We start from the raw sequence: 25,506 nt of genomic DNA, 5'->3' as shown, positions 1-25,506 counted from the left end.
AGAGTATACTGTTGGGTCCATATTCCTGTTTGTGTGGGCTCTGTTCTGTGTACTGTTATTATTGGACCAAAGGTTGAATACAGTGGGAGTGGTCCTAATCTGACAAAGCACTCACACCCCCATGTAAATAACAGACCCTGTCTGTGGAAACCCTCTCAACCAGACTGACCCAATCTCCTCTTCATAAACCAGAATAACCATTTATGCTGACATTCTGAAGCATAATCATCACTCAAACCCAACTAAACCATAGCAGGTAGTCAAGCCTGTTTCCATTGTCTTACAATCCTACAGCACAACAGGAAGAAGCAAAGGAAGAGTTTTGTAAAGGGGGAGAACATAGAGAGTGATATTGTAGGGAGAGAGAGTTTGGTAAAGGGGGAGAACATAGAGAGTGCTATTGTAGGGAGAGAGAGAGTTTGGTAAAGGGGGAGAACACAGAGAGTGATATTGTAGGGAGAGAGTTTGGTAAAGGGGGAGAACATAGAGAGTGCTATTGTAGGGAGAGAGTTTGGTAAAGGGGGAGAACATAGAGAGTGCTATTGTAGGGAGAGAGAGAGTTTGGTAAAGGGGGAGAACATGGAGAGTGATATTGTAGGGAGAGAGTTTCAGTGAGTAAGCAAAAAGGAAGGCGGTGGGAGAAGGGGGCGGATGCATCCCAAAGAGGAGTCATGGAAAGCTGAGAATTTCAAATGACTTTGGAATTCCTGAATTTTGGAATGCATATGAAAGGCCTGAAAGCTGTGTCTGCATGTGGGTCTGTGTGTGTGTGTGTGTGAGTGGGTCTGTGTGTGTCTGTGTGTGTGTGTGTGTGTGTGTGTGAATGTTTGTGTGGGTCTGTGTGTGTGTGTGTGTGTCAGTCCGAAAGCAGCTATTTTTTGATGCAGACCTAATGAACACTGAGGTCGGGTCAGCTCACTGACTACAAAGTATTTGACCCTTGACTTAAGGCCAACCCCGACCTTAACAAACCCTCTGAAACACAAGCCCACAATCCTCCTGTCGTCTTGTGGTTCTGTTCAGGAACATGCCAAACACTGGAAGCTTCAGTCAGGGAAATCAGGCAGCAAAAACATTAGATCAGATATCCTTGTTTCAGGACACACACTATTAATAAGTCACAACATGATGTAATATGACGAAGGTGCATATATATATGAACCTGTGTGAAAATATGACTTCAAGTAAATACACATTATTATTTAGTCCAAATCTGCACACCACAGTTTTATCAAAGGCTACTATTGCTGCTATAGCTTTTGGAAGCGAAATTTGATGATCAGGAGCAGGAGAAGGAGAAGGAAAACAAAGCAAAGACCTTTTCGAATGCTGGCCTAACTCAATTTGGACATGGAAAGTCAAATTCAGTTAGCAGTCAGCAAGTTTTAATTTGTCCCTGGCAGCTCAATGGACTGGGGGTCAGTTCATGCTCCGCTGCAACAAACAAACAAACTAACTAACTAACTACCTAACTAACTATTTTGCTTTAAAATGGAAAATTGCTCAGTTAATATATACAGAATTTCTATAATCCAAGTCCTCTGAACTAATGGTGTGTAAAATAATGGAACCATGTTGCCTGCCGGTATAAAGCTAAGGCATGCCAGAACTGAACTGAAACAAACAACAGAGTTTTCACTCGTTCTTTGTGGCTGGGAATCTCCCATCATCATATCATTTCCATAACGTAAAACAAAAATTGTATCTGTCACTACCATAACAATTAACTAACGTTATCCCGGTTTTCACAACATTATCTTAACATGTAAAATATATCTGACCACTATTTAAGACCACACAACACTGCCATAACAAATTAAAATATGCTATCTCTGTCACAGAGAAGGCAGCCCATCCCAATGTAATGGTGTCATAAAAACTTGTGGGTCAGTGATTATGAGGACTGAGTTATTCAGTTATTGTATTGTCCATGTGTATTATACTGCTTTGTAACAGAAAGGAAAGACTGACAGGACTTAAGTAAGCGGAGAAGAAGGCTGTTTTTTCTAGGTGGGGACAGAAGGAAACTTGAAAGGTTTTTGGGATGTGGCCATCTAGGCTTGGCTTTGTCGGAAACTAGACTGGATGGAATTGACCGTGGTTTTAACAGTAAATAGATACATTTAGTGGAATGCAGTCGATGAAGAGTAGGGCAAAACATTGGGGCGGCAGGTGACCTAGAGGTTTGAGGTTAACCACTGCAAAAAAAAACAAAGGCATAAACTAAATCAGAGGGCTAAATATCAGCCAGACTTCGTTAGCTAGCAAAGTAACTATTTTGTTGGAGAAAGCGTTTTTAGTGTAAATTGCTTCTCTTTACTATTCACTTATTTTCTCAAATTTCTGAATTAGTATTTGGAATTTCAAGTTATTCAAGCTATTACAACTGTTACTGGGCTACAGTCATTATTTCCATGTTTCAGGTGAATCAAATCACCCTCTATTCCTTCAAAAAGGACTAGAAAAGATTAAACAATATCAGGATATGCCTCTCTCATATTTTATTTTGAATGTCATATTGAATTATCAATATTAGTGCACACCACTATAATACACTATACCCATGACATGGCTGTTTGTAAACAGTGTCAGTCCTGCCAGCTCAGTGCAGCCCAGCCTAGTCCTGTTGCATCTGTGCCGCCCATTGATATTGGTCAGATAGCCCACCAGAACCATACATGTGAAGCCTGTAGGGACGAAGTCAAGATGGAACGGATCCTAGAATATGTTATGAATGTCTAGACAATGTTTTTCAGCCAAATGTTTCATTGTTTAGGAGTGGATGTTTCCTAACAGAAACATGCTGGAACGTGCCAATATTCAGAAAGGTTTCCAAGGTTCTTCCCATTGGTCATCTTTAGCCTCCGACGGTAAAACACAGATTGGTTCGCATCTCGGTTTATTTATAAAGATCCTTGTTCCCTCTAGCATTATCTCTTCATGTTCACCAGCCTGATGAAGCTGAACACAACTGGCCACACTCCACACTGCAGCGATGAGCCTCACGGCCACAAGAACCATACACACAAACGCAGAGAGAGTGAAATCTGCTCACAAACAGATTTGCTTCTCATTACTGTGGTAAATGAGCTGGACTACCAGGCACTTGAAAACGACACAGTGAGAGATGGTTTTAAACTGGGAGAGTTCTCGTTTGGGGCTGTTTGTGGTCAGGTTGACCTAGGAGGAATGCTCAACATATCCAAACCTCATTAGCAATTCTCCTGAAAATGTGTGGAGCTGTGGTCCAGTGAAAAACTGTGCCTTAGTCCATATGTGGATCCCGGCGGGAGACGACGGTTCAACACCCGTCCCCACCCTTCACCGCCATGTCTTCTCTTCACACACCTCCCTAGAGTTCCCAGTGTCAATAGAAGCCCCGAGAAGTTAAAGATATGCAAGGAAAGGGCGTGTACGAGCTCCACAAACAAATAAAGCACTCCCCTGAAACCGGAACCCAAGACATCCTGGCCAAGCCAACCATGTGCCTGCCAACTGGGGGTGGCAGAGGGAATCAGGCACGTCCACCTGCGCCACCTGCTGCCACCCAGACGGACTGATGTCATGACAACCCACCACACACAGAGCCCTGGAACGGCTGCCAGTCCTCTCGACCAATCACAGCCAGACTAACTGAGAGCAGAGACAAAACACCAGGAGATACAGCCGGATACAGGGCCCAGGCAGACTCAGATTAGTCTCTATAGCGGAGATTGAATAAAGACAGACTCTCGGGGAGAACAGAGGAAGCTCCACTACTGATTAGACACTATCGACATGGGTCAAAAAGAAAACCTAGGTAGTTTAGACACAGAGAAGAGAAAAACCTCAGGCTGGGTTTGGGCCGGAGACGACTTCACATCCAAGTAAGAGGATTAGTGTTTCACTATAACTGCTTGTGCTATGGATTTATAAAATATAACAATTTCTCCAACTAAGTGCCTGTGGTCTCCATAGCGCCACTGTCAGCTGGGTGTGTTTAGACATATGGGGAAGAGCCACAGAGATGGGGGCTGTTTGGATGCAACAGAGCTGGCTCCTTTGATCTCTCTGTGTAAAACAGCTTGGCTTAATCTCACCCTTTGTTCTCTCCCTTAAGAAATGAAAGATGTTTACAACAACCATCTAATCTGTCCAGATTTGCCAATATGGACGGAGATAATACCAGAATGCACTCCCCAGATTACCGTTCCAAACCCAAATCCTCTTTGTGGAGGAAAACAGTAGTTAGGGAGGGTTACATGGGGGGGGGTGTAAAAGGATGCATTTTGTCTTTGTGTCTGTTTGACACACATACAAATTTTTTTACATCTGACATTTTAGTTATTTAGCAGAAGTTATTTTCCAGAGTCACTTACATGCAGATATGAGCTCGGACAGAAAAAGGCATTTAATAACTACATGGCCGCCTTTTCACGTTGAGCACCTTCACTGTCAGTGCCCGTCTCTAAAACAGAGAAATGGGATTGCCTGCCACATCCTAGGCTGTCACCAGAACCGTAATAACTTCTACAAACAACTAACAGAATATTTTGTACCTATTTAAACTGAAAGCTTACATTTTACAGTATTTACTGTTCATTATATAAATTCACAGATTCACTCACCATCCGCAGAGAGGTAGCTGTGAAAATCAAAAGATCACCTCAGCTTCAACCAAGAATGGACAAAAAAATGTAAGTAAATAAATGAATAATTAACAAAACAAACAAAGTGAATGTCCCACTGCCTGCCTTCACCCAACGCTGGCATACAGTGACCAACAGGACCACACCAGAAGATGGGCGGGCAATAAGCCAGGGGGGAAACCCATATGTCACAAACCCCCACAAAGCAAAGCCTGATTAGGACACAGATAAACACACAAGCCCACCCGCAACAGAACACTCTCAGTACATGTATTCCTAGAATGTCTTCAACAAACATCACTGACAGCCTTGACAAATGTTTCTCGTCTAACGTTCTGCTCTTTCTCTCTGAGTCAACTCAAGTGGTCAAATAAGCGCTATCAGGTACAAACCACACAACCCCCAGGCATGACCCCAAGCTTTCAGCCCAATCATTCAACACCTTTATCTCTCTCCATCTGTTCCCTCCACACGATCCCATTATGACCAGATCCAGTGGATCCCTCACCCTCATAGCTGGTCCCGTAGAGTCACAGAGAAATGCAGAGAAGAACCAGCCTGTCCCTGGTAGAGGGGGGCCATGGACTCCTGGGTATCCCAGAGATAGCTCTTCCTCCGTGGGGAAAACAGGCGCCTGAAGCAGAAGCCTACTCCAGTCTCCAGTCCCACATCCAATGCTCAACACGTCGACCTATTATAAACCCACGCAAGGCTGCTTTCCTCCTGCCCTAATTAGAATAGTGTTAACGCTTTCAATTCACTTTGACAAAGTAAAAATGATAGTCGGCATTCACATACACAAACGTGGCACACACACCAGCAAACACACATTTGATAGCGATAGGGAGAGAGAGAGCCTATAGCTAAAACTCAGGGTTGAGAGAGGTTCCAACTTTTCCCAAACAAAAGATAACAGTAGCTTAATGAGAACTGTCAATCATCCGTTGAGGCTCGGCATGTCAACATCCCAGAATTCCTAACCGGCCTGTCCAGGGAGCATAACGAGGGGATGTGTGTTACCATTTAAGGCTGATTCTAATGCTCCCAGCTCTGGGCTGAGCATGCTGCGCTGAACCACCTTCAATCTGTTAACCAGGACTGGTATGGCACTTGGCAGGCAGAGCACAATTCCCAGTTCTCCTGCCAGTGCAGGGAGGGATGGTCAAAAGGATAGCCACAGAGAAAGTGATAGAGAGACCGAAAAAAAGAAAATGATATAGAGATAATTAAAGGCTGACTCAACATCCCTGGAGTAGGAGTCCAGAGGTAGAACTGAAATTAGCTCCAAAAGGTAGAACTGACAAGAAACATGTTAAGACAGATTTTTACTGGAAATAAACTCAAGACCTGGAGAGGCGTGATGTCACCAGTGAAGGAGCTGCAGAGGAGATAGCGAAAAGTGGTGACAGAAACAAGAAGGTTATTTTATGTTCCTATGGAAGCAGAGCCAGATAACAAAGGAGGATTCCCTCGGGTTTGGCAGTGATGTAAATACACCAGTCTGAATGTCAAAGTATCACCACACATTTTGAATACTTTGAAATGAACTCTGCCAACTGCCATCCAAAACCCCTCCCATGATGTATGACTCTTAGACACACACTCCAAATGAGTTCTGAGAGACGTGGTGGTGACCAAGGGAGCTTGATTGTTGGGGCTAAGGAAGGTCCCATGCTACGAGATGCGGTCAATCAATGAATAACAGTTCAGAGTGGACCCGGGGAAACAGGGAACGGCCTGTTCTGACCGCGTTCTTACCACATCCACCACTGCGTTCCGTTTAAGAGACCACAGAAATGATCCGGAGGGGTCAAATGTATATTTAGTCTCAAACAAAACAGAAGAGAAACATATTTCAAGTGCCTCTAAAGCAGGGACAGTGAGGTTTGAGGCAGAAAATCTGTAACCCTTAAGTGTACGTGAGCATAATGTCTGTCAGTGGCAGTAGGCAGAGCCAGGGGCCGAGGAGCTGTCCAACCACTGCCTCCAGGCTGATGGAAGAAACAGGGACGTGGCGGAATAAACTTTGATGTCATTGACACAACGCAGCCCATGTCTGAGGGCGTGTAACTAAAAACCATGTTTCAGCGTGGGAGTTGTGGAGTGTAAGTGGAATTAGTTTTGACTCAGTTACATGCACGCACATTTACATGTCCACACACACACACACAAGTAGAGAAGAGGTCTGTCTGGAATACTAGTGAATCCGAAAAGAGGCTGAGCGCCATTTCTGAGGTCTCTTCTCTGAGCCGTCACTTTTCACTGAGGTTGAGACAGAAACAGAGAATGGGGAAAGAAAAAAGAGAAAGAGTGAAAGAAATAGAGAAAATAAAAAGAGAAAAAGAAAACAGAGGAGAGAGTCAAAGTGGTGTAGGGGGTAAAACATACAACATAATTAAATCTATTAATCTGGCAATATGGCAAAATTAACAAAAGATAATTATTTAACCAGAAACAGGACCTTTACCAGGGTTTCTACCTAAGCCATGTGCTCTGCAACATTTAAATCAACAAATTGCCCACTATTCTAGAAAGAAATTCTGCATTTGGTGACCACAATTTAGAGGTTGACGTTCAGCCATGCCTGCTGTTCCCAACAGCACATGGCCTAAAGCAGAGCCTGGACCTTCCAGAGTAGTACTGTCAGACCTGAACCTACAGAGAGCAGTACTGCCAGACCTGGACCTACAGGGAGTAGTACTGTCAGACCTGAACCTACATGGTGCAGTGCTGCCAGATCTGGACCTGCTAGAGCAGTGCTGTCAGACCTGACCCTGCTAGACGCGTACTGCCAGACCTTGACCTACACTGAGCAGTACTGCCAGATCTGGACCTGCTAGAGCAGTACTGCCAGACCTGGGCCTGCTGGGAGCAGTACTGCCAGACCTGGACCTGCTGGGAGCAGTACTGCCAGACCTGGACCTGCTGGGAGCAGTACTGCCAGACCTGGACCTGCTGGGAGCAGTACTGCCAGATCTGGACCTGCTAGAGCAGTACTGCCAGACCTGGACCTGCTAAAGCAGTACTGCCAGATCTGGACCTACAGAGAGCAGTACTGCCATACCTGTACCTGCTAGAGCAGTACTGCCAGACCTGGACGCCGTAAAGAAACAAATAAAGATTTGACACAGAGAAGTTGAACAAGGTTTTCTACTGGTATAATTGACATGGAGTATGAGCAATATGTTTAGCTGGACAAATTGACCAAGTCCTGCAAAACTAAGAATCAAGTAAAACGTCCAAAGCTTTCATCCAACAGTTCCTGGGACTAACTTGGTCCTGGGGCTAATTTGGTCCTGGTGCTAACTGCACAAACCTGTTCTACAAACACACTGAGGCCTCAGGACCAGAACAGCCAATTAGAATGAATCATTATACTGGAAGGAACGTACCTCCCGGCCTTCTACAAAGTCAAAGGCAAGCTAAAGCCCCCAACCCAGGATGGTGCTGGCCAACTGCACTGCCCTCCGTCCTGGGCTAATCCACGAGCAGGATTCAAACCTTGGTTCATATTATAAATCAACAAATATCTCCAAAGTATGCTTCGGCCAGATGTTTATTGTTCAGTCATGATGAGAATGTATTTCTAATTTAATTGAATTAAAAGAAAAGGAGAGAAAGAGATAGGGAGAGACAAATAGAGAGCGAGAGAGAGAGAAAGAAAGAGAGGGAGTGAAACGATAGGGAAAGAAATAGATAGTCAGAGAGACTGTCTGGGTCCTGTGCTACCACTGACCTTATAAGGAAACTCCTAGTCCTTATATGGACTAGCCTTTAGTTTGAAACTATTCAGTTGGAGGAAGAGATGGTTAATCAGTAATGTCTAAACCATCACTACTCATTACCAGACCCCTCCTCCGACACCGACAGGTGTGTGTACAAACTGGGGAGTGCGTTTGAAAGTCTCGACAAATACAGAGTGTGAGGAACTAAAACAGCATTTTATGTAGTGTATTTGGCCATGTGACAGACATTGGACTCTGAATAGGGAAGGAGAGAAAGAGAGTAGAAGAGTAATTCTCCATGACTGGAGCACATCTCTTTCCTGTCTGTCTGGACTGTATGTGTTGTGTTTAGGAGGTGCTGCGTCAGGGTTCACTCCCAGAGGTGAGGTGGAGGGCAGACACTCTCTCTGCCACGTTCCTCACAGGAAAGACATGAGAAAAGGACAACAAACAGCAAATCAGTACAGCTCTGGAAGAACCAAGTATAGTATGCCAAGTATAACAAGATGTCAAATCACTTAAAAGTAAGAAAAAAAGGCATCAGGTTTCTACCCATACTGTAATATCTGCTCTGAGGTAGCCAAGCGTTCAGAATCTGTCCTGGCCCAAAGTTAGACAATAAGACACAGACGTGTTTTATATGGCAATTATGAACCGGGTGCTTCGAATCCCGAACGCTGCTTGGCAGATAGTTGGGAATATGAGACTGTGTACCAGGTATGATATTGCATCATACACGGGTATACGGGTTTGATATTGCATCACTTTTAACTGCTTCAGTTGTGTTGGTAACAAGTTGATAATAGCAATAAGGCATCTTTTATTTGTAGATACCACGGCTAAGCTCTGTGTTCAGGCACGCTGGAACACGTTGTACCTAAGAACAACTTTTTGCCATGGTATATTGGCCATATAACACAATCCTTGTTCCGTAATTTAAATATTCTGTGGCTGTTCATAGGTACAAAGCATTACAAAGTGCCTGGACAGAGTTGTGGTATGTTGGCAGTATACCACAAAGCTCAAGGCCTTATTGCTCTTATAAACTGCTTACAAAAACTATTAGAACAGTGAAAAGTCTTAACTGTGGTGTACATTCTCATATAAACAGCATTTGGCCGATCAGCATTCAGGATTCAAACCACCCGGTTTATAATGACAGTTAAATGTTAGCAATGGTAAGTGCTCTCCACAAATCCATTACTAAATGGCTGTCAGGTAGCCAAAAAGAACGTTGCCTGTGTTGAACATTACTATCCCCTATTCTGACAGTTTGGTAAGGCTCAGACAGGCTCAGATCTGGCCCCTGAGGTTAGCCCATACATAGCTAACAGGATCATCAATAGGGCTTACCAACTAGGGTTTTCCAATTGGACATACACAGGCAGGTTTGACTAAAGATCCTGCGACTAACAATCCCATTACCATCTGCAGCAATCTTAATATAACAGGGCTGTCATGCTATCAAATCCCGACTGCACTCCAAAACAATGTCCCTGACCATCTCTTTAAACATGTCCTCCAACTTCTGAATCCTATTTTCTGTTAGGACTCTCTTCCTCTACCAATCTTCATCTTGTCCAGAACATCATACCATCCTCTTCACTACTCTCCTTCAGATTTTTCACAGTTCTCTATCTGTTTTAATGAAGCTGAAACACAATATTGACCTGGCTGAGGGAACGGAGCTGTCCAATGTAGCCGATATTGAGTAGATGTCATGGCAGAGTAGGGTTTGCTGTAGCCAAGCAAAAGTGATTCATGTGGTTGAGCTCGGCATGAGGCTAGGCTTAATCCTCAGTAAATCTCTAGATGAAGATAAGCCATGTAGACCCAGGTAACTCAGGATCCATACAACTGCTGAGTCAGCCATCCTGGAAGCAACGGCAAAGTAGCCCATAGGAGGAATCCCTCCAATTCACGTAGACATACTGAATCAAGAATACATGGACATACATACTTTATGATGTATGATAAGTTATAGACGTTACCTAGGGGCGTCTTTCCTGCTCTCCAGGCTGTTAGATGATGTCGACCTCCCGCTGCTGTCAGGGTCCTGGGCAGGGGGCATGGGGTAGGCCTGGTTGAGGAGGGGTGTGCGACGGCCTTCTCCACCCCCTCCCCCTCTCTGGGGCTTGCTGGGGGCCCTCAGGCCCATGGCTGAGCTTCTCTTCATGGCTTGTAGCTGGGCCAGGGGAACAATGTCACAGGCCTGGGGTCGATGCCACACGGTCTGCTGGCTGGTACTGTTATAATAGTAGAAGCGGTTGTTGTGGCTGTCAAACAGCTCCCACCACTGGTTGCCGTCGGACTGGCGCACGGCGACGCCAGGCGGGGGCTCCCAGCCACACTCCCCCAAGGTCAGGTTCACGTACATGCGTTCCTGTGAGCGTGGCTCCACGATCTCCACCCAGTCACAGCTAGAGAGAGGGGGGAAAAGCCGGAACATGGGAAATAAAGTTCACTAAGGATGGATCAAAGGAGTGGTCTGTACTAGGGCTGTGAAGTGTGAAAAAAAACTGTGAGATCGAACATGTTAAGAAATTTGGTTGCAATCAATGTACAGTTATAACAAAATGAGCCGGTCACAATCACCATGGTAGTTCTGCTTTAGTAGAGTTAGACCTGGGTTAGATAGTTCTGTTATAGCAGTGTTACACCTAGGTTAGGTAGTTCTATAGTAACAGAGTTAGATCGGGGTTAGGTAGTTCTGTTGTATCAGATTTAAACCTGGGTTAGGTAGTTCTGTAGTAACAGATTTAAACCTGGGTTAGGTAGTTCTGTTGTAACAATTAGACCTGGCTTAGGTAGTCCTGCAGTAACAGAATTAGATCTGGGTTAGGTAGTTCTGTAGTAACAGAGTTAGACCTAGGTTAGGTAGTTCTGTAGTAACAGAGTTAGACCTGGGTTAGGTAGTTCTGTAGTAACAGAGTTAGACCTGGGTTAGGTAGTTCTGTTGTAACAATTAGACCTGGCTTAGGTAGTCCTGTAGTAACATAATTAGATCTGGGTTAGGTAGTTCTGTAGTAAAAGAGTTAGACCTGGGTTAGGTAGTTCTGTAGCAACAGAGTTAGACCTGGGTTAGGTAGTTCTGTTCTTTAACCAACAGAAAGTGGAACAAACATTGAAAAGTGAGAGCCAGTGAAACAGACCCAGGATGAAAGACAGATTACAAACATCGGTGGGTGAGGGAATGAAGTAATTAAAGAAGCAGGGTGTGTTTAACACCTTTTCCTGAGCCCCTGCTCTCCTGCTGACTATGGTTGGGTGAGCTCCAGGGCTAACCTCAGGCCAGTGAGAACAGGGGCCATAGCCCACTAGAGGGTTCTCTAGGCCGGCTGCCTGGGCCCAGCCCCCAGGGTCTAATCTCATCATGAAGAGGCCAAACAAAGGAGCCAGGCCAGGGATTAAGTGGGCTCTTCTCCACATGGCAGAAAGACAGAGAGATATAGTATATAGAGATACAGATAAAGACAGAAAGATGCAGTATATAGAGATACAGATAAAGACAAAGAGATATAGTATATAGAGATACAGATAAAGACAGAGGAAATGTATTTTATTGTGTACTGTACGTTCTTCTCCCCCTCATTCACATACAAACAAACCCAAAATATTGTTGATATCTGCATTATAGTATATATGGCCATTTACTGATGTTAACTGAACGCACACAGATACATGGGTCAGCCATTGTTCCGAGGGTACAGTGTACAGTAGGTTCAAGCTGTCATGACAGACAGGCAGCTGAATATACCCATGGGTAATCTCAGTACAAGGAGATGGCATGCAGCGGGTGTATCTCATTAACCACAGGTTCAACAGTTCACACCCAGCTACACACACACACAGGCACAGACACATGCACACACACACACCCACACACACACACACACACACAGCTTTTGGAGACCAACATTTTAATAAAAATCCAAACCAAACCCTCAAGCCAAAAATAAGCTCTAAGAGGTCCTCCCTTTCCCTGATTTGCCAGGGGTCACTATTCTTGGAGTACTCAGTTGTAGTAATTTATGTTTACACACACTATCTAAATCTGAATGGGGAGTTGAAGGCCTTTAAAAAAAGTCTTATTTTAGTAATCCTAACCCTAAACCTTATCTTAATCCTAACCTAACTTTAATTGTAACCCTATGCTCAACCGAAGTAACCATACTGCCAGGTCATTTTTCTGATTTAACCAGTTTGGGGACATTTTGTCCTCAATATTTATAGTTAAGTTTGTAATACACACACACCTGTTAAAACCTTTCAGTAAAGAAAGCTAGAGGCACTCTCCCACACATGCCAGAAAGGAAACAAATGGAAGATAACTTCACACACCTCCCCCAAATGGTCAAAGCACACAAAGAAAAAGAAAATCTACCAACATTTTTCACACCAGCATTTTCTCACAGTATCCTGAGTATTATGCCATTATGACAAGTAATGGACAGCCAGAAAAGCCTCAGGACATAATACACAGAAACTAAACTACAATGTTACCATTAGGTCATACTCACTACACACATTTTGGATGGCCCACAGATCGCAGTCTGCTAAATATCTAAAATGTACATAAAAAAATTTACAAGACATGTTCTAAAGCTTGTGTTACCTCTCCAAATGGACACCTACCTGTCCTGAATTGAAGAGTCTCACATCCAGTTACAATTACTGTTTTTCCAGAGTGTTGGATTGATGGAATGTGTGTAATTGAGGTGAGGTGTGTATTTCTGAGAAGAAGTATGTTTGGGTGGCTGCGCAGTACTGACTAAAGAAAGGGGAGTACCCCTCGTCTCTATGGCTTTAGGACAGTCCGGTAGCGAGACACTGGAGTCTCTATTTCTGTCAGACACCTCAGGTGACCACAGGCCACTGACCCATATCCCATGACCAGCTGACCAGACCAGGAATAGAACATATTTTGGGAAAGTGCTCATGTGGACGAAAACTGTGCTTGTTCATTGACATGTGTAAGAGAACCAATCCCTTTGACAAAGCGCTAAATGTTTCCTCAACAAATGCCACAATCCCATGTTGAGAGGGACAGGGAGAACGAGAGAGATGAAAGAGAGGTGGAAAGTTCTTAAAGCTAATCTTTGTCACATGAGGTGCAGTGGGATATTGAGTCCAGCTTTAAGTTGGGTCCGTAGTTGCAAGCTAAAACAACACATGACAAACCACAGGGGCACTGTCACATACGGCCCAGACCAATCTAACAGATGGACATTAGCACTCAATTTACCACCACCAGCTGACAGAAAAGCAGACAGACAGCAGTAAAGATGATCGCTTAGTTAGTCCTCAGACCCCCCCTGTCTGTGAAAGAAGGTGCTGGTCCTCAGACCCCGCTGTCTGTGAAAGAAGGTGCCGGTCCTCAGACCCCCCTGTCTGTGAAAGAAGGTGCTGGTCCTCAGACCCCGCTGTCTGTGAAAGAAGGTGCTGGTCCTCAGACCCTGCTGTCTGTGAAAGAAGGTGCCGGTCCTCAGACCCCCCTGTCTGTGAAAGAAGGTGCTGGTCCTCAGACCCCCCTGTCTGTGAAAGAAGGTGCTGGTCCTCAGACCCCCCTGTCTGGGAAAGAAGGTGCCGGTCCTCAGACCCCCCAGTCTGGGAAAGAAGGTGCTGGTCCTCAGACCCCCCAGTCTGGGAAAGAAAGACCCCTGACTGGTGTTTGTTGTGCTCGTCACCATGTCCTCTCCCAACACAAACACACCCAGCTCCAGTGGTCCCAGCCTCCCAACCACTGGTCTGCTATTGTTCCTCTCAATAATGCTGCCCACCCTGCAAAGCCTGGCTATGAAGCCCTAATGTCACCACATCCAACCCCATCCAGGAATGGACATAATGAGACTAATGCCACAGAGCTCATGCTAAACAACATGGCATCATGACATGAGTCAGAAACACTGACATCTAGATGGACAGGGGGATTACAGGTCACCAACGGGTGTCTTCATCAACACAGCCTATAGAAAGGAGCTGGTTCTATTGAGTATCACAGTGCTGGAGAGAGACCTTTCCAACTGGAGAGAGACCTTTCCTACTAGAGAACGACCATATCTGTCTCTGGGGAAATACACAGCAGGCTAGGTACAGATAAAAACACTGTGTGGATTCATGATTCACAGGATCTGCCGGCTGTCTTGTGTTATTGTGCCCCAGAGGCTTTGCGGATCAGAACTTACTGTGTCTGTTTTAAAGAGGGCTCAGTAACTCAGTATGAATTTTATTTTGCGTAATTTGGTTACCTGTGCAAAACAGCACTTATATAGCGCAATACCTTACCACAGATATATTTTTTTAAATCTTTTTGCAAAATCCCAGGCAATAGCTTTAAAACAATCTTTTAATCTTTAGTAGTGCCAAATGTGAGTAACCTGGCATGTCTAGTGTTAACCTTTAGGAACAAGGCCTGACTGGACATGAGGCTCACACAGCTCTCACAAGGAGCAGGGCTTACTTTACAAAGGAAAGGGGACAGGGGAAATGACAGGTGAGAGAAAGACAAAGAAAGATGAGAGAATGAGAGGAGAGAGAAAAGAGAAAGATCAGGGGAAAGGGAGCGACAGACATCCAGTAACTAAATCACTCCCACTGCAAAGAATTTACCAACAACAGACACAGGATTCCAGAATAAACAGCCACTGCTGTCCCTGAGATCACTGGGAGAGAATCCCATTGAGTGCATTCTAATTAAAGAAAGACATCATGCTGCGAAGCCAAAACCTGAACCAATTTTTGATTTGGTTCAAGGATCTCTAGAGGACTGATATATAACATCCATCATTAACTCTCTCTCCCACACACACACACACGAACACAAACAACACCAGTCAAAGCAGGCGCCTCAGCACAGATCAGCGACCACGCAATGCATCTCCCTTGTGGATGGTTGAGAAAACAAGGCTTGAAAACACTCTGGAACTAACAGAAGCCTCCCATTTGCAGCCCAGAGGAATAAACAGACAGACAAAACACATGTAGACATCATAAACTCCTCCTCCCCGCTCCATCTCAAACAGCCAGCAGCACCCCAACAACAACAGCCCTCTGTTGCCAGAAAACATCCAAGCTGCAATGGGACATTGGATACTGGTTAGTTTTGTTAGTTCCTTTCTCCTGTAAGGCTGCTACCATTATTATTGTAATATATATATATATATATATATATATATATATATATATTATTACTCGTGGCACACTTGTTCTATAGACATGTGGATCTGGTCTGTCCTTTTCTCCTCTGCACCACACAGTGTCCTTGTCCAGTAAACAACATGCTGCCAAAACAGAGCAAAGATGAATGCTTCCATTTATTGATAGACCATCCTGCAGTTCTACAGTATGACAACACCACTGATGACCTGAAGCCATTCACATGAGGAATCAGGTATTAGAGGCCAAACTCGTTCAGAGGCAATTTGAAATGAGACTACCTTGTTTCAAATCCCCTGGGGGATAAGAGATTTATATCTCAGATTTTGTCTGAGTAGTGGAAGGGTCCGAGAAAAAGTAACTGTTTAAGGCTGCCTGTACCAATAATTTCAGGTTGTCCACACTTTTACGTCAGGCTGTCCATACCATTGTGTCAGGCTGTCTGTACCGTTAAGTCAGGTTGTCCAAGAAATCTTAAGATGTCCGGGACAATATTAACGGAACTTTCTACTAGTAGTAAGTCTGTTGCAGGTAAACACAATATATCATCCAACCAGGTTGAATGGAGAAATGGACTCAGTCTCCTGTTTTGTGTCACTGTGTGTTTTCTCCTGAATGGAGAAAACAAAGAAAACCCAAAAAATTTCTGAGGAGGTCATACGCAAGTATGTAGCCAGGCATCGACAATCTCAAGGCTACACGCCCATCCCCAGAGACCGTTGTTTTCCTGTTTCCACCGTAGGTAATGTTATCAAGAAGCTTAAAGCTTATGACACTGTCGCCAACCTTCCACAGCATGGCCACAGGACAAAACTTGATACAAGATCACAGCAAGTGAATTGTTGAAATGGTGGCTAAAGCAACTCGATCAACGGCTACACCGATTCAATCTGACCTTCAGACACAAGGTGCAATATTTTAACTCACCATCTGTTGTCAACTCAGTGAAAGGGAGTTGTTTGATAGCAGGCCCACTGCTAAGAGAGCTATGAGAAAACCTAACAATTTGAAAAACACCTTAACATAATACTTCTGGGACAATCTCCTGTGGACAGATGTGAGCAAATGAAAGCTTTTTGGAAAATAACGCCATCTCTGTTTACAGAAAACACAATAAAGCCTTCAAAATAAATGTTGGGTCTCCGTCAAAGGTCATGAGTCTTCCAGCAGGACAATGAACCCAAACATGCTTCAAGAATGACCCAGGAATGGTTTAAGATAAAATGATAGACTGTTCTTAATTGTCCAGTAATTAGACCAGATCTAAATCCTACTGAAAACCTGTGGAGACTTGAAAAGCACAGATCCTTCTGAGAGAGCCAGATCAGTTTGTGCAAAGTGGGCCAAACTACCAGTACAGAGGTGATGCTTAACTGCTTGATGCAGTTATTTTGGCCAAAGGCTGTGTTACAAGATATTTAATCTAGGATGTCAATAATGTATCCAATGCCATTTCTGTTTATTTTCTAATTTAAAAGGAAATATTAGGATCTGAAGCTAAAACAATGTTTCTATCGTTTAGAAATTGTGTTCAATATCAATATCAACATAATTCCTAAAAGGGTGCCAACCCTTTTGGCCATGCCATTACTTCCATGCCAGGCTGCCGATACCATTACTTCCATGCCAGGCTGCCGATACCAGTACGTCTATACCAGGCTGCCCATACCAGTAAGTTTATGCCAAGCTGCCCATACCAGTACATCTATGCCAGGTGGTCAATATCATCCTGGGCTGACACCCATCCTAAGCTTAAAAAATGGTAACTGAGAGACACATAATTACCATCATACCACAACTCTGGGCCTCCATAGCTGGGTTCTTTTTCGTGGCGTGGATCAAAGACTGGAGTATTTTGAGCTCTTCGCCTGGAGCCGTTGGGCCAGCTGCGCAGTGACGAGCATGTTGGACAGGTTCACTTTACTAGGTATTTAGTGCTAGTCTAAATATCAAGACCGCCAAACGTTTTTAGATTCTGGAAAACAGCTCAGCTCACCTGAAACTTCTCTCAACTCTCTCTCCGCGTGTTCCTGGGTGTGATCTGACCCTCCCTGCTTCCAGCTCCCACAGTCCTGCTCAGCTGTTACTGAGGCCTTGATGACTGCGGTGGGAGGAGTCAGAGGGAAGGCGTGTGGCCACGGCAACAAGGCTCACCTGTTCTGTTCACTTCAGGCAGTAAATAAACATGGAAGTCTGGACTCTGTCATGGGGCGTCTGGCCCCCACACACCCCTAATACCTTGGGCTTATCCACACACACACGTGGCTAACCGTGACTGTGGTGCACACACACACACACACACACACACACACATTGACACACACACACACACACAGATAGAGTGATCTGCCCCAGCTCAACCAACACAGACTGTAGCTCTTCAAATAAATAACCTGATTGGCCGTGTCTTTTCTGCTAAGCCTGCTGAAAACTATGCAAGCACATGCAAGCGCGCACGCACATACACACAAACACAAAATGTAGGACAAATGTATGTTCCTCTCTTGAACTGTCCCATTACAGCAGACAGAAGGATTGTTTCTGTTCTCGCTGGACAGACAGGAAGCTCTGGACACACATCCTGCTCTTTGAGGTGTTTTTGAGGTCAGAAATCAAACCCAACAAACACTAATATATTATCATTCTAGTGAAACTCTCTCCATGTCTCCATGTTCACAGACAGTCACCAGCCTCATCTGGGACACACCGCAGGACAGACAGCTTTACTGAAAATGGGGAATGTAATGCGGTCATAACAACACTGTAAAACCCTGCATGACAGAGTGTAGGGGTTAACGATGGACGGGCCATATTAACTGACCATCATTTTAAATTACTGTTGAAATTCTACTATTACGTTCCCCAATACAAATGTTATATTGTAAGCTGTGTACAGTTTAACAACTGTGTGAGAACTATAAATGGTAAAGCAAAATAAATCTACATAAATATTGCTTATGTTTACAATGTGCTCCATTGGTTGCCTTTTTTCTCATTGCAGTGGGTCGTAATGAGAAAAAGTCACCTGACAGATACGGGAGTTTATTTTCCTTTTTATTTGTTTTCAAATTCTTTGCGGGTCTGTGCTCTCTGAGGAAAATGTTTCTTAAATGTGGTCATACATTTGCCAGGATATTAGAAAATGCAGCTCTGTTTCCACCTTCATTTGGAAAGTATGCACTCCTGCCTTGGAGGCTTCTCTCCAAAGCCAAACCAGGCTCCCGAAGTCAACAAATTGTCAGGTTTTTTTCTTATTCTTGGGTTAGTAACAATATTATAACACTGTGTCAAACAGTTGCTGTTTTTCTGATGATTTGGTTGTGTCTAACTGTCATGCTGTCCTGCTGCTCTGTGGGATCTGTTTGTGAACAGAGCTCCACTAACAACTGGATTAGAAGGCTTCTTTTCAGTCTTCTCTCCCTTCTATCTGTATGTCTATCCATCTGTTCCTCCACTATCAGCAGTCATTGTTCTTTGTCATTTATGCATGGATCCTTACTCTGCGCCCACCCTGCCCACACAGGACTGAACACTACACGCATCCCAGCTCATTTAAACATCTCTCCCACTTCCTCTCAGTCTGTTTCTCTCCTAGCATCGGCACACTCTACCTACTCACATAACTACAGATAAATCTTAATCTACTAAATTAAAATTAGCTTTCACCTTCCTGCCGTGGAGAATTAGCAACACAGATAGAGACCTTGGGTCAATGTAAGGGCATCCATATAGGTGTGTGCAGACTCAGTAAGTTACAACCATTTTGGCCTGCCTAACTAGGGCATTGCTAAGCCATGAGATTCACACAGCTTCTCTTAACTTTGAACATTTCCAGGTTTCTGTCCACTAGGTCTGTGACTGCCAAACCACTCCTTCATGGCACTGAGTCAATGACAACTCATCTCTCCCAGGCTGGACACACTAATAGGCTGGACTAATACTGCGCTCCCAAATGGGTGAAACAACAATGCAAAAGCTAATGCATTAAACACAACCAATATTTTGTTTCTTACCTCAAGCAACGTTTTGGACTGATTGCTAATAACATTTAAATCGTAAAAGTTATGTTTTAAATGCACCAGAAATGTGTGGGAAGTCCAGGAAAACGTTGGACTGTTGTATGCTCTTCTGTGCAGAGAAATAAGTATACTATAACAGATGACATTCTTTTTCTTCCAGTCTGATATACTGCCTGGTCCTTCCCACTCTAAAGGGTTGTGATGCAAACAGAAGAACCACGTGTTCCTGAGAGTATTATCCATCAAGATTGGGCCATAATGTTTTGTCACACACAGACACTGCTCTGTTTGTTATAACCGCAATTCTGCAGCTGCCGCAGGTTACTTCTGTAATCCTGCTATTATGTAGTATATTAGTAATAAACAACAGTAATAAACAGGTTACTTCTGTAATCCTGTTATTATGTAGTATATTAGTAATAAACAACAGTAATAAACAGGTTACTTCTGTAATCCTGTTACTATGTGGTATATTAGTAAGTAATAAACAAACAAAAAAAACACGCCTGGTTCCTCATATGATCCCCTTTTGAATTAAGCAACCCTACATGGTCTAAAGTCCTGACGGTATGTCTCAGTTTACGCTTCATACTCTACCTTCCTCTGTACTTGATATGTCTAACTCCCATTTTTTTAATTCAAATATCCCCTCCCTCTATCCCTCTCCCTCCCTTTTCCCCTCTTCCCCTTCTCTCCCCCACTCTCTTTCACAAGTAGTGTCAAAAAGCTTGTCGTTAATCAAACACCGGGAGGCATTTGTGTAGAGCATTACCTGATCACTAATGGGAGTGCGTTATCATTGTGTGGCAAGGGTGTGGAGACATGCGAGTAGCGACCTGTTTCCCGTTAAACACATTTGAGAGCAACCAGAATACGGTAAAGGGAGAACAATGGTGCTGCCCGATTTGCTATCCCTCCGAAACCCTGTTCCCTCCGCGAAAAATCAGTGGGAAGCCCACTAAATAGTTCACTTTCTACGGAGCTCATGTTCTTAGCAACTCTGCACACCACTAACAACAGAGCAATATTAAGCAGCTGTTCTGCGCGGTAGTCTCTCTCCTTCTTTGACTCCCTCTTTCTGCGTTTGTTCCAAAGCGTCGTTCTTCTCCCCGCATTCCCCTTATTAACAATCTCCTCTAACACCCGGTCTACTCCTAAAATACACCTGGCTGTGGAAGAAATGGAGTGGTGGCCTTTCTGTATCCCTGAGACACTGCACACAGTACAAACACACACACACACACAGGCACATGAGCACAGACAAGACAAACCCTGGTACGTTGCCGCGAAAATGGGAACCCGTTTCTGAAGCTCTGTGCTGCACAGCTCCCCAGGCAGGTCATGGAGCCTTTTATTTATGACAAGACCACAAAACGCAGCCAGCAAGCGATCACCAGACATGCGCAGAAAACATGTGGCTCCTATATAATATATGTATATAATCAGAGTAGGGGAGTAACGGATTACAAAAAAATAGTAACTGTAATCTGTTATGTTACCAACTAAAGGTGCGCGAAATAATTATGACAGGCTGCATGCTTGTTTTTTATTTATTTAATGTTTTAAAAACATCGTTATTTAAACCAAAATTACAATTGAGCGGCTCATTTCTTGTGTGTGATCATCATGCGCGAAAACCTGGACGCCCATAAACATAAACAGTTTGACTGAGAAAGCGCTTGTTTAATTGGTAAAAACTGTGCATCTACACTCACCTAAAGGATTATTAGGAACACCATACTAATACTGTGTTTGACCCCCTTTCACCTTCAGAACTGCCTTAATTCTACATGGCATTGATTCAACAAGGTGCTGAAAGCATTCTTTAGAAATGTTGGCCCATATTGATAGGATAGCATCTTGCAGTTGATGGAGATTTGTGGGATGCACATCCAGGGCACAAAGCTCCCGTTCCACCACATCCCAAAGATGCTCTATTGGGTTGAGATCTGGTGACTGTGGGGGCCATTTCAGTACAGTGAACTCATTGTCATGTTCAAGAAACCAATTTGAAATGATTCGAGCTTTGTGACATGGTGCATTATCCTGCTGGAAGTAGCCATCAGAGGATGGGTACATGGTGGTCATAAAGGGATGGACATGATCAGAAACAATGCTCAGGTAGGCCGTGGCATTTAAACAATGCCCAATTGGCACTAAGGGGCCTAAAGTGTGCCAAGAAAACATCCCCCACACCATTACACCACCACCACCAGCCTGCACAGTGGTAACAAGGCATGATGGATCCATGTTCTCATTCTGTTTAAGCCATCTGAATGTCTCAACAGAAATCGAGACTCATCAGACCAGGCAACATTCTTCCAGTCTTCAACTGCCCAATTTTGGTGAGCTCGTGCAAATTGTAGCCTCTTTTTCCTATTTGTAGTGGAGATGAGTGGTACCCGTGGGGTCTTCTGCTGTTGTAGCCCATCCGCCTCAAGGTTGTGCATGTTGTGGCTTCACAAATGCTTTGCTGCATACCTCGGTTGTAACGAGAGGTTATTTCAGTCAAAGTTGCTCTTCTATCAGCTTGAATCCGTCGGCCCATTCTCCTCTGACCTCTAGCATCAACAAGGCATTTTTGCCCACAGGACTGCCACATACTGGATGTTTTTCCCTTTTCAAACCATTCTTTGTAAACCCTAGAAATGGTTGTGCGTGAAAATCCCAGTAACTGAGCAGATTGTGAAATACTCAGACCGGCCCGTCTGGCACAAACAACCATGCCATGCTCAAAATTGCTTAAATCACCTTTCTATCCCATTCTGACATTCAGTTTGGAGTTCAGGTGATTGTCTTGACCAGGACCACACCCCTAAATGCATTGAAGCAACTGCCATGTGATTGGTTGATTAGATAATTGCATTAATGAGAAATTGAACAGGTGTTCCTAATAATCCTTTAGGTGAGTGTATATTAGCCGACCCATTTAGTTATAATCGACGCATCTTTCTCAGAACAATGATAGGCGATAGGCCTACCTCGATCGTGTTATATATTAGTTGAAGTGTTATTTATTATATAGTTCAAGTTTCAAGGTTAATTTGTCAAATGCACTGAACAACACAGCTGACAGGAAATGTTTTTAAAGATTTGGCAACAATTTGTTAGATAGCTGTAACATATGGGCAGCCTTCAAGATAAAACATTATATGGAATTAATCACGATATTTAAGGAGAAAAGGTGTGTTGGCACTCTGCCAAAGGATGATATATGCATTTGATGCAACCTCAACTCCGTCCATACCAAGCGTGCCGCACAAGCCCTGAAAAGTGAAGCCAAAAGGTCTCGATCGCCCCCTGGTGAGTGGTCCCAGTATAGGTCAAAAACCCCGCCCTCCCCATGTTATTCAATGGGACGCGAGACCAACTAAACAATTAAATTACCCTTCAAATATATTTTTTCCGAAGCTGGTTTCTGTCATTTACTGTAGTTTGTATCACGCTAATGTAAATTCAAGAGTTTGTTTTTAAAATAAGTTTGTTTTTAGTTAGTTATTTAATCCTCTAAAAACGGTGGTGTGACGTCGTGATTCACAGCTGTGATTGACAGCTATCTGAGCCGAGGAGCCACTGAATCTTCGGAGGACTGAGGAGATTGGAACTTTACATTTAATCTCTAAATTTCTATAATTGATATAATTTCACACGGACATAATGGGTTGTTCTGCAGTACATTGTGCTAACCGATCTGGCATTTCCAATCAATCTTTGAATTTGTTTCGGTAAGTTACATTTATAAGCTATTTAATTAGTAAATAAATGTAATGGGCTAGCTAACGTTAGCTAAAAGACAACAAGCCTCGTTAATAGCCATGTTAATAGCTAGCAGGTGATCGTTAGCTAGAAGTTACCAATTATTTTTGTATTAGGCCTATTCTAAATTAAGGTTAAACATGATGTAAGTTAGGCTATAACATATCGTCTAGGTTTAACAAGCAAAGGTTGTACTGTACTTGGACTTGCGATTGATTACGGTATGCGCATTCTGCGAGGGAGAGTGAGGGCGGGGCACAGGGGAGGGGCCGTTGATTTCGCGGCTTTACGGCTTTACTTCCTTCTCGCTACTGCGCATAACTACTGCGCAGAACTGGTCCCAAGATCGCTATCTGCGCAGACGCAAGTCCAAGATGTCAGCGCCGTATCAGGACACTGGTGGCTTCATTTTTCACCAATGGAAAAGAGCGAAAGGGCGTCGTCCATTATTTATACAGTCTATGGTCCATACAGGTAGGCCATGTGATTCTGCTTGCTTTGCATCTCAGAATATTGCATCCATTGGTTATCATTGGCTGCTGACGACATTGACTTTAAAATAATTGTGCAGGTGTATAATAACAGTTTATTTCTATAATTAGCATTTTGAAAATTGCTGGTGGTCCTAATAATGTTAATGGGTAAAATGTATTTGTGTGCGGGTGTTCACGATTGCAAACGTGCGTGGGTTAACTGACTCTACAGATATCTTGATTTTTATATACAACAATGTCAATACCATTTTTGAGAAATTGCCATTTATTTTTCAACAATATTTTGAAGCACTTAGAAACACGAATAAAACCAGAAAAGATTAACGCATCCTTCGATTTGGGGTTATGTTCAGATAAACAGACAGATTCCGGAAGATCGAGGGTTATCGGATTAATTGGAACGACTGAATATCTGACAGACCTTTAGCGTGTAATGTTCAGATGTAGCCCAATCATATTGATGTAGAAAGCAATTGTTTAGAAACCCTCTCCAAAGGGGCTGTACAAAACCCATAATTGAAAATGCAAATTCCGTTTTTGGCCAGCTATGTAAACTCTAACACTGACTGATCCCGCAAAGGGTGGTCAACTGGTTATAAGGTATTCCTATTTGTTTTTTAATGCCTTTTAATATGAAAGTAATCTAAAAGTAATTCAAAGTAATCTGATTAAAAATGTGGACAGGTTACTTTAACTGCACCTACCCAACCCTGCATATAATATTAGGCCACTACACGGATACTTTATGAAATTACTTAGTTATACGAACACATACACTTTGCATATAGGCATCACAGGAGTTAAACCCACTATTTTGGGTTTTCAAGCACCATGCTCTACCAACTACAACAAAATACAACTTTAATCCTCATGACAGAGTACTTACTCCAATTTCCATGAATATAATCTCTCTGTCAACCAGCTCTACTCTAGCCCAACTCTATACTCTATTTTTGTTATTTCTTTCTCTCATCGCTCTCTATTTTTTCCCTCTTTATCTTTATCTCTCTCTGCATCATGAGGTGTGTTCAAAAGACCTGATCATTCTTTTGTGAATTTACAAATAAATTGAAATCGTCTGTCACTATTGTTCACAACACACAGTCCTTAAGTAGGATGTTTCCAGGCTAGGGGAAGTGAAAGCATTACCAGTGTTTTGTCTTTGCATCTATGTGTCCATATGTGATTGGGTTGTTGCTGTTGGGGGGTGTAGCTCAAGGGATGCGTTCATCCAGTAGTCAACCAAACCTCCCGTGGCCAAACTACAAGCCAATTTCCAAAGCTCTGAGTCCATCATGGCCTATATTTATACGCCTGGGTAGGATGATTGAACTGTGTATAATTGTTGGATAGGCATGTGGTATGAAAGGCAGTTATGGATAGGGTTTATGTTTCAGTGTTTAGATTGGGATGGCGTACATCGGCCAGAGTAACCATGACGATGGCAGTTACAGGGATTATCTCCTCCAAGTCTGGGGTCAAGGTCCTGCCAGGATGCCAATACCACTGCTGTGTGAATGTCTCACACACACACACACACACACACACACGCACACAGAGACACACACAGACACACACACACCCATACTCAAACCCCTTACTATCACCGTGTGGACCCCAAATCTTATTCAGCTTAATCCCAATTCCTCTAACCCCTGATTTTTACCCAACCCTAAAAACCTAAACTTAACAAATTAAGAGACAACCCTTACTCGGGGCAGCAACGCAT

General features: G+C 43.6%; 1 protein-coding gene across 3 annotated transcripts in view; it reads right to left on the bottom strand.

The window, feature by feature from the left end:
- si:ch211-218g4.2 (rho GTPase-activating protein 39) overlaps positions 1 to 25,506 on the bottom strand; it is a 65,189-nt gene that overhangs the window by 25,724 nt on the left and 13,959 nt on the right. The window contains exons 1-2 of one of the 3 annotated variants that reach the window (XM_020051843.2): positions 12,989 to 13,121; positions 10,345 to 10,773 (exon numbers count right to left, since the gene is read on the bottom strand). In XM_020051843.2, coding sequence (XP_019907402.1) covers positions 10,345 to 10,730 — 386 coding nt within the window. In that variant the 5' untranslated portion in view covers positions 10,731 to 10,773; positions 12,989 to 13,121. Of the gene's footprint in view, positions 1 to 5,136; positions 6,770 to 10,344; positions 10,774 to 12,988; positions 13,122 to 25,506 lie in introns of those variants that run through there. The other 2 variants (XM_010891842.3, XM_020051844.2) reach the window with 2 other exon arrangements.

Source organism: Esox lucius, chromosome 12, assembly GCF_011004845.1.
Source record: "Esox lucius isolate fEsoLuc1 chromosome 12, fEsoLuc1.pri, whole genome shotgun sequence".
Taxonomy (NCBI): domain Eukaryota; kingdom Metazoa; phylum Chordata; class Actinopteri; order Esociformes; family Esocidae; genus Esox; species Esox lucius.
This window is presented reverse-complemented; position numbering and strand designations above follow the sequence as displayed.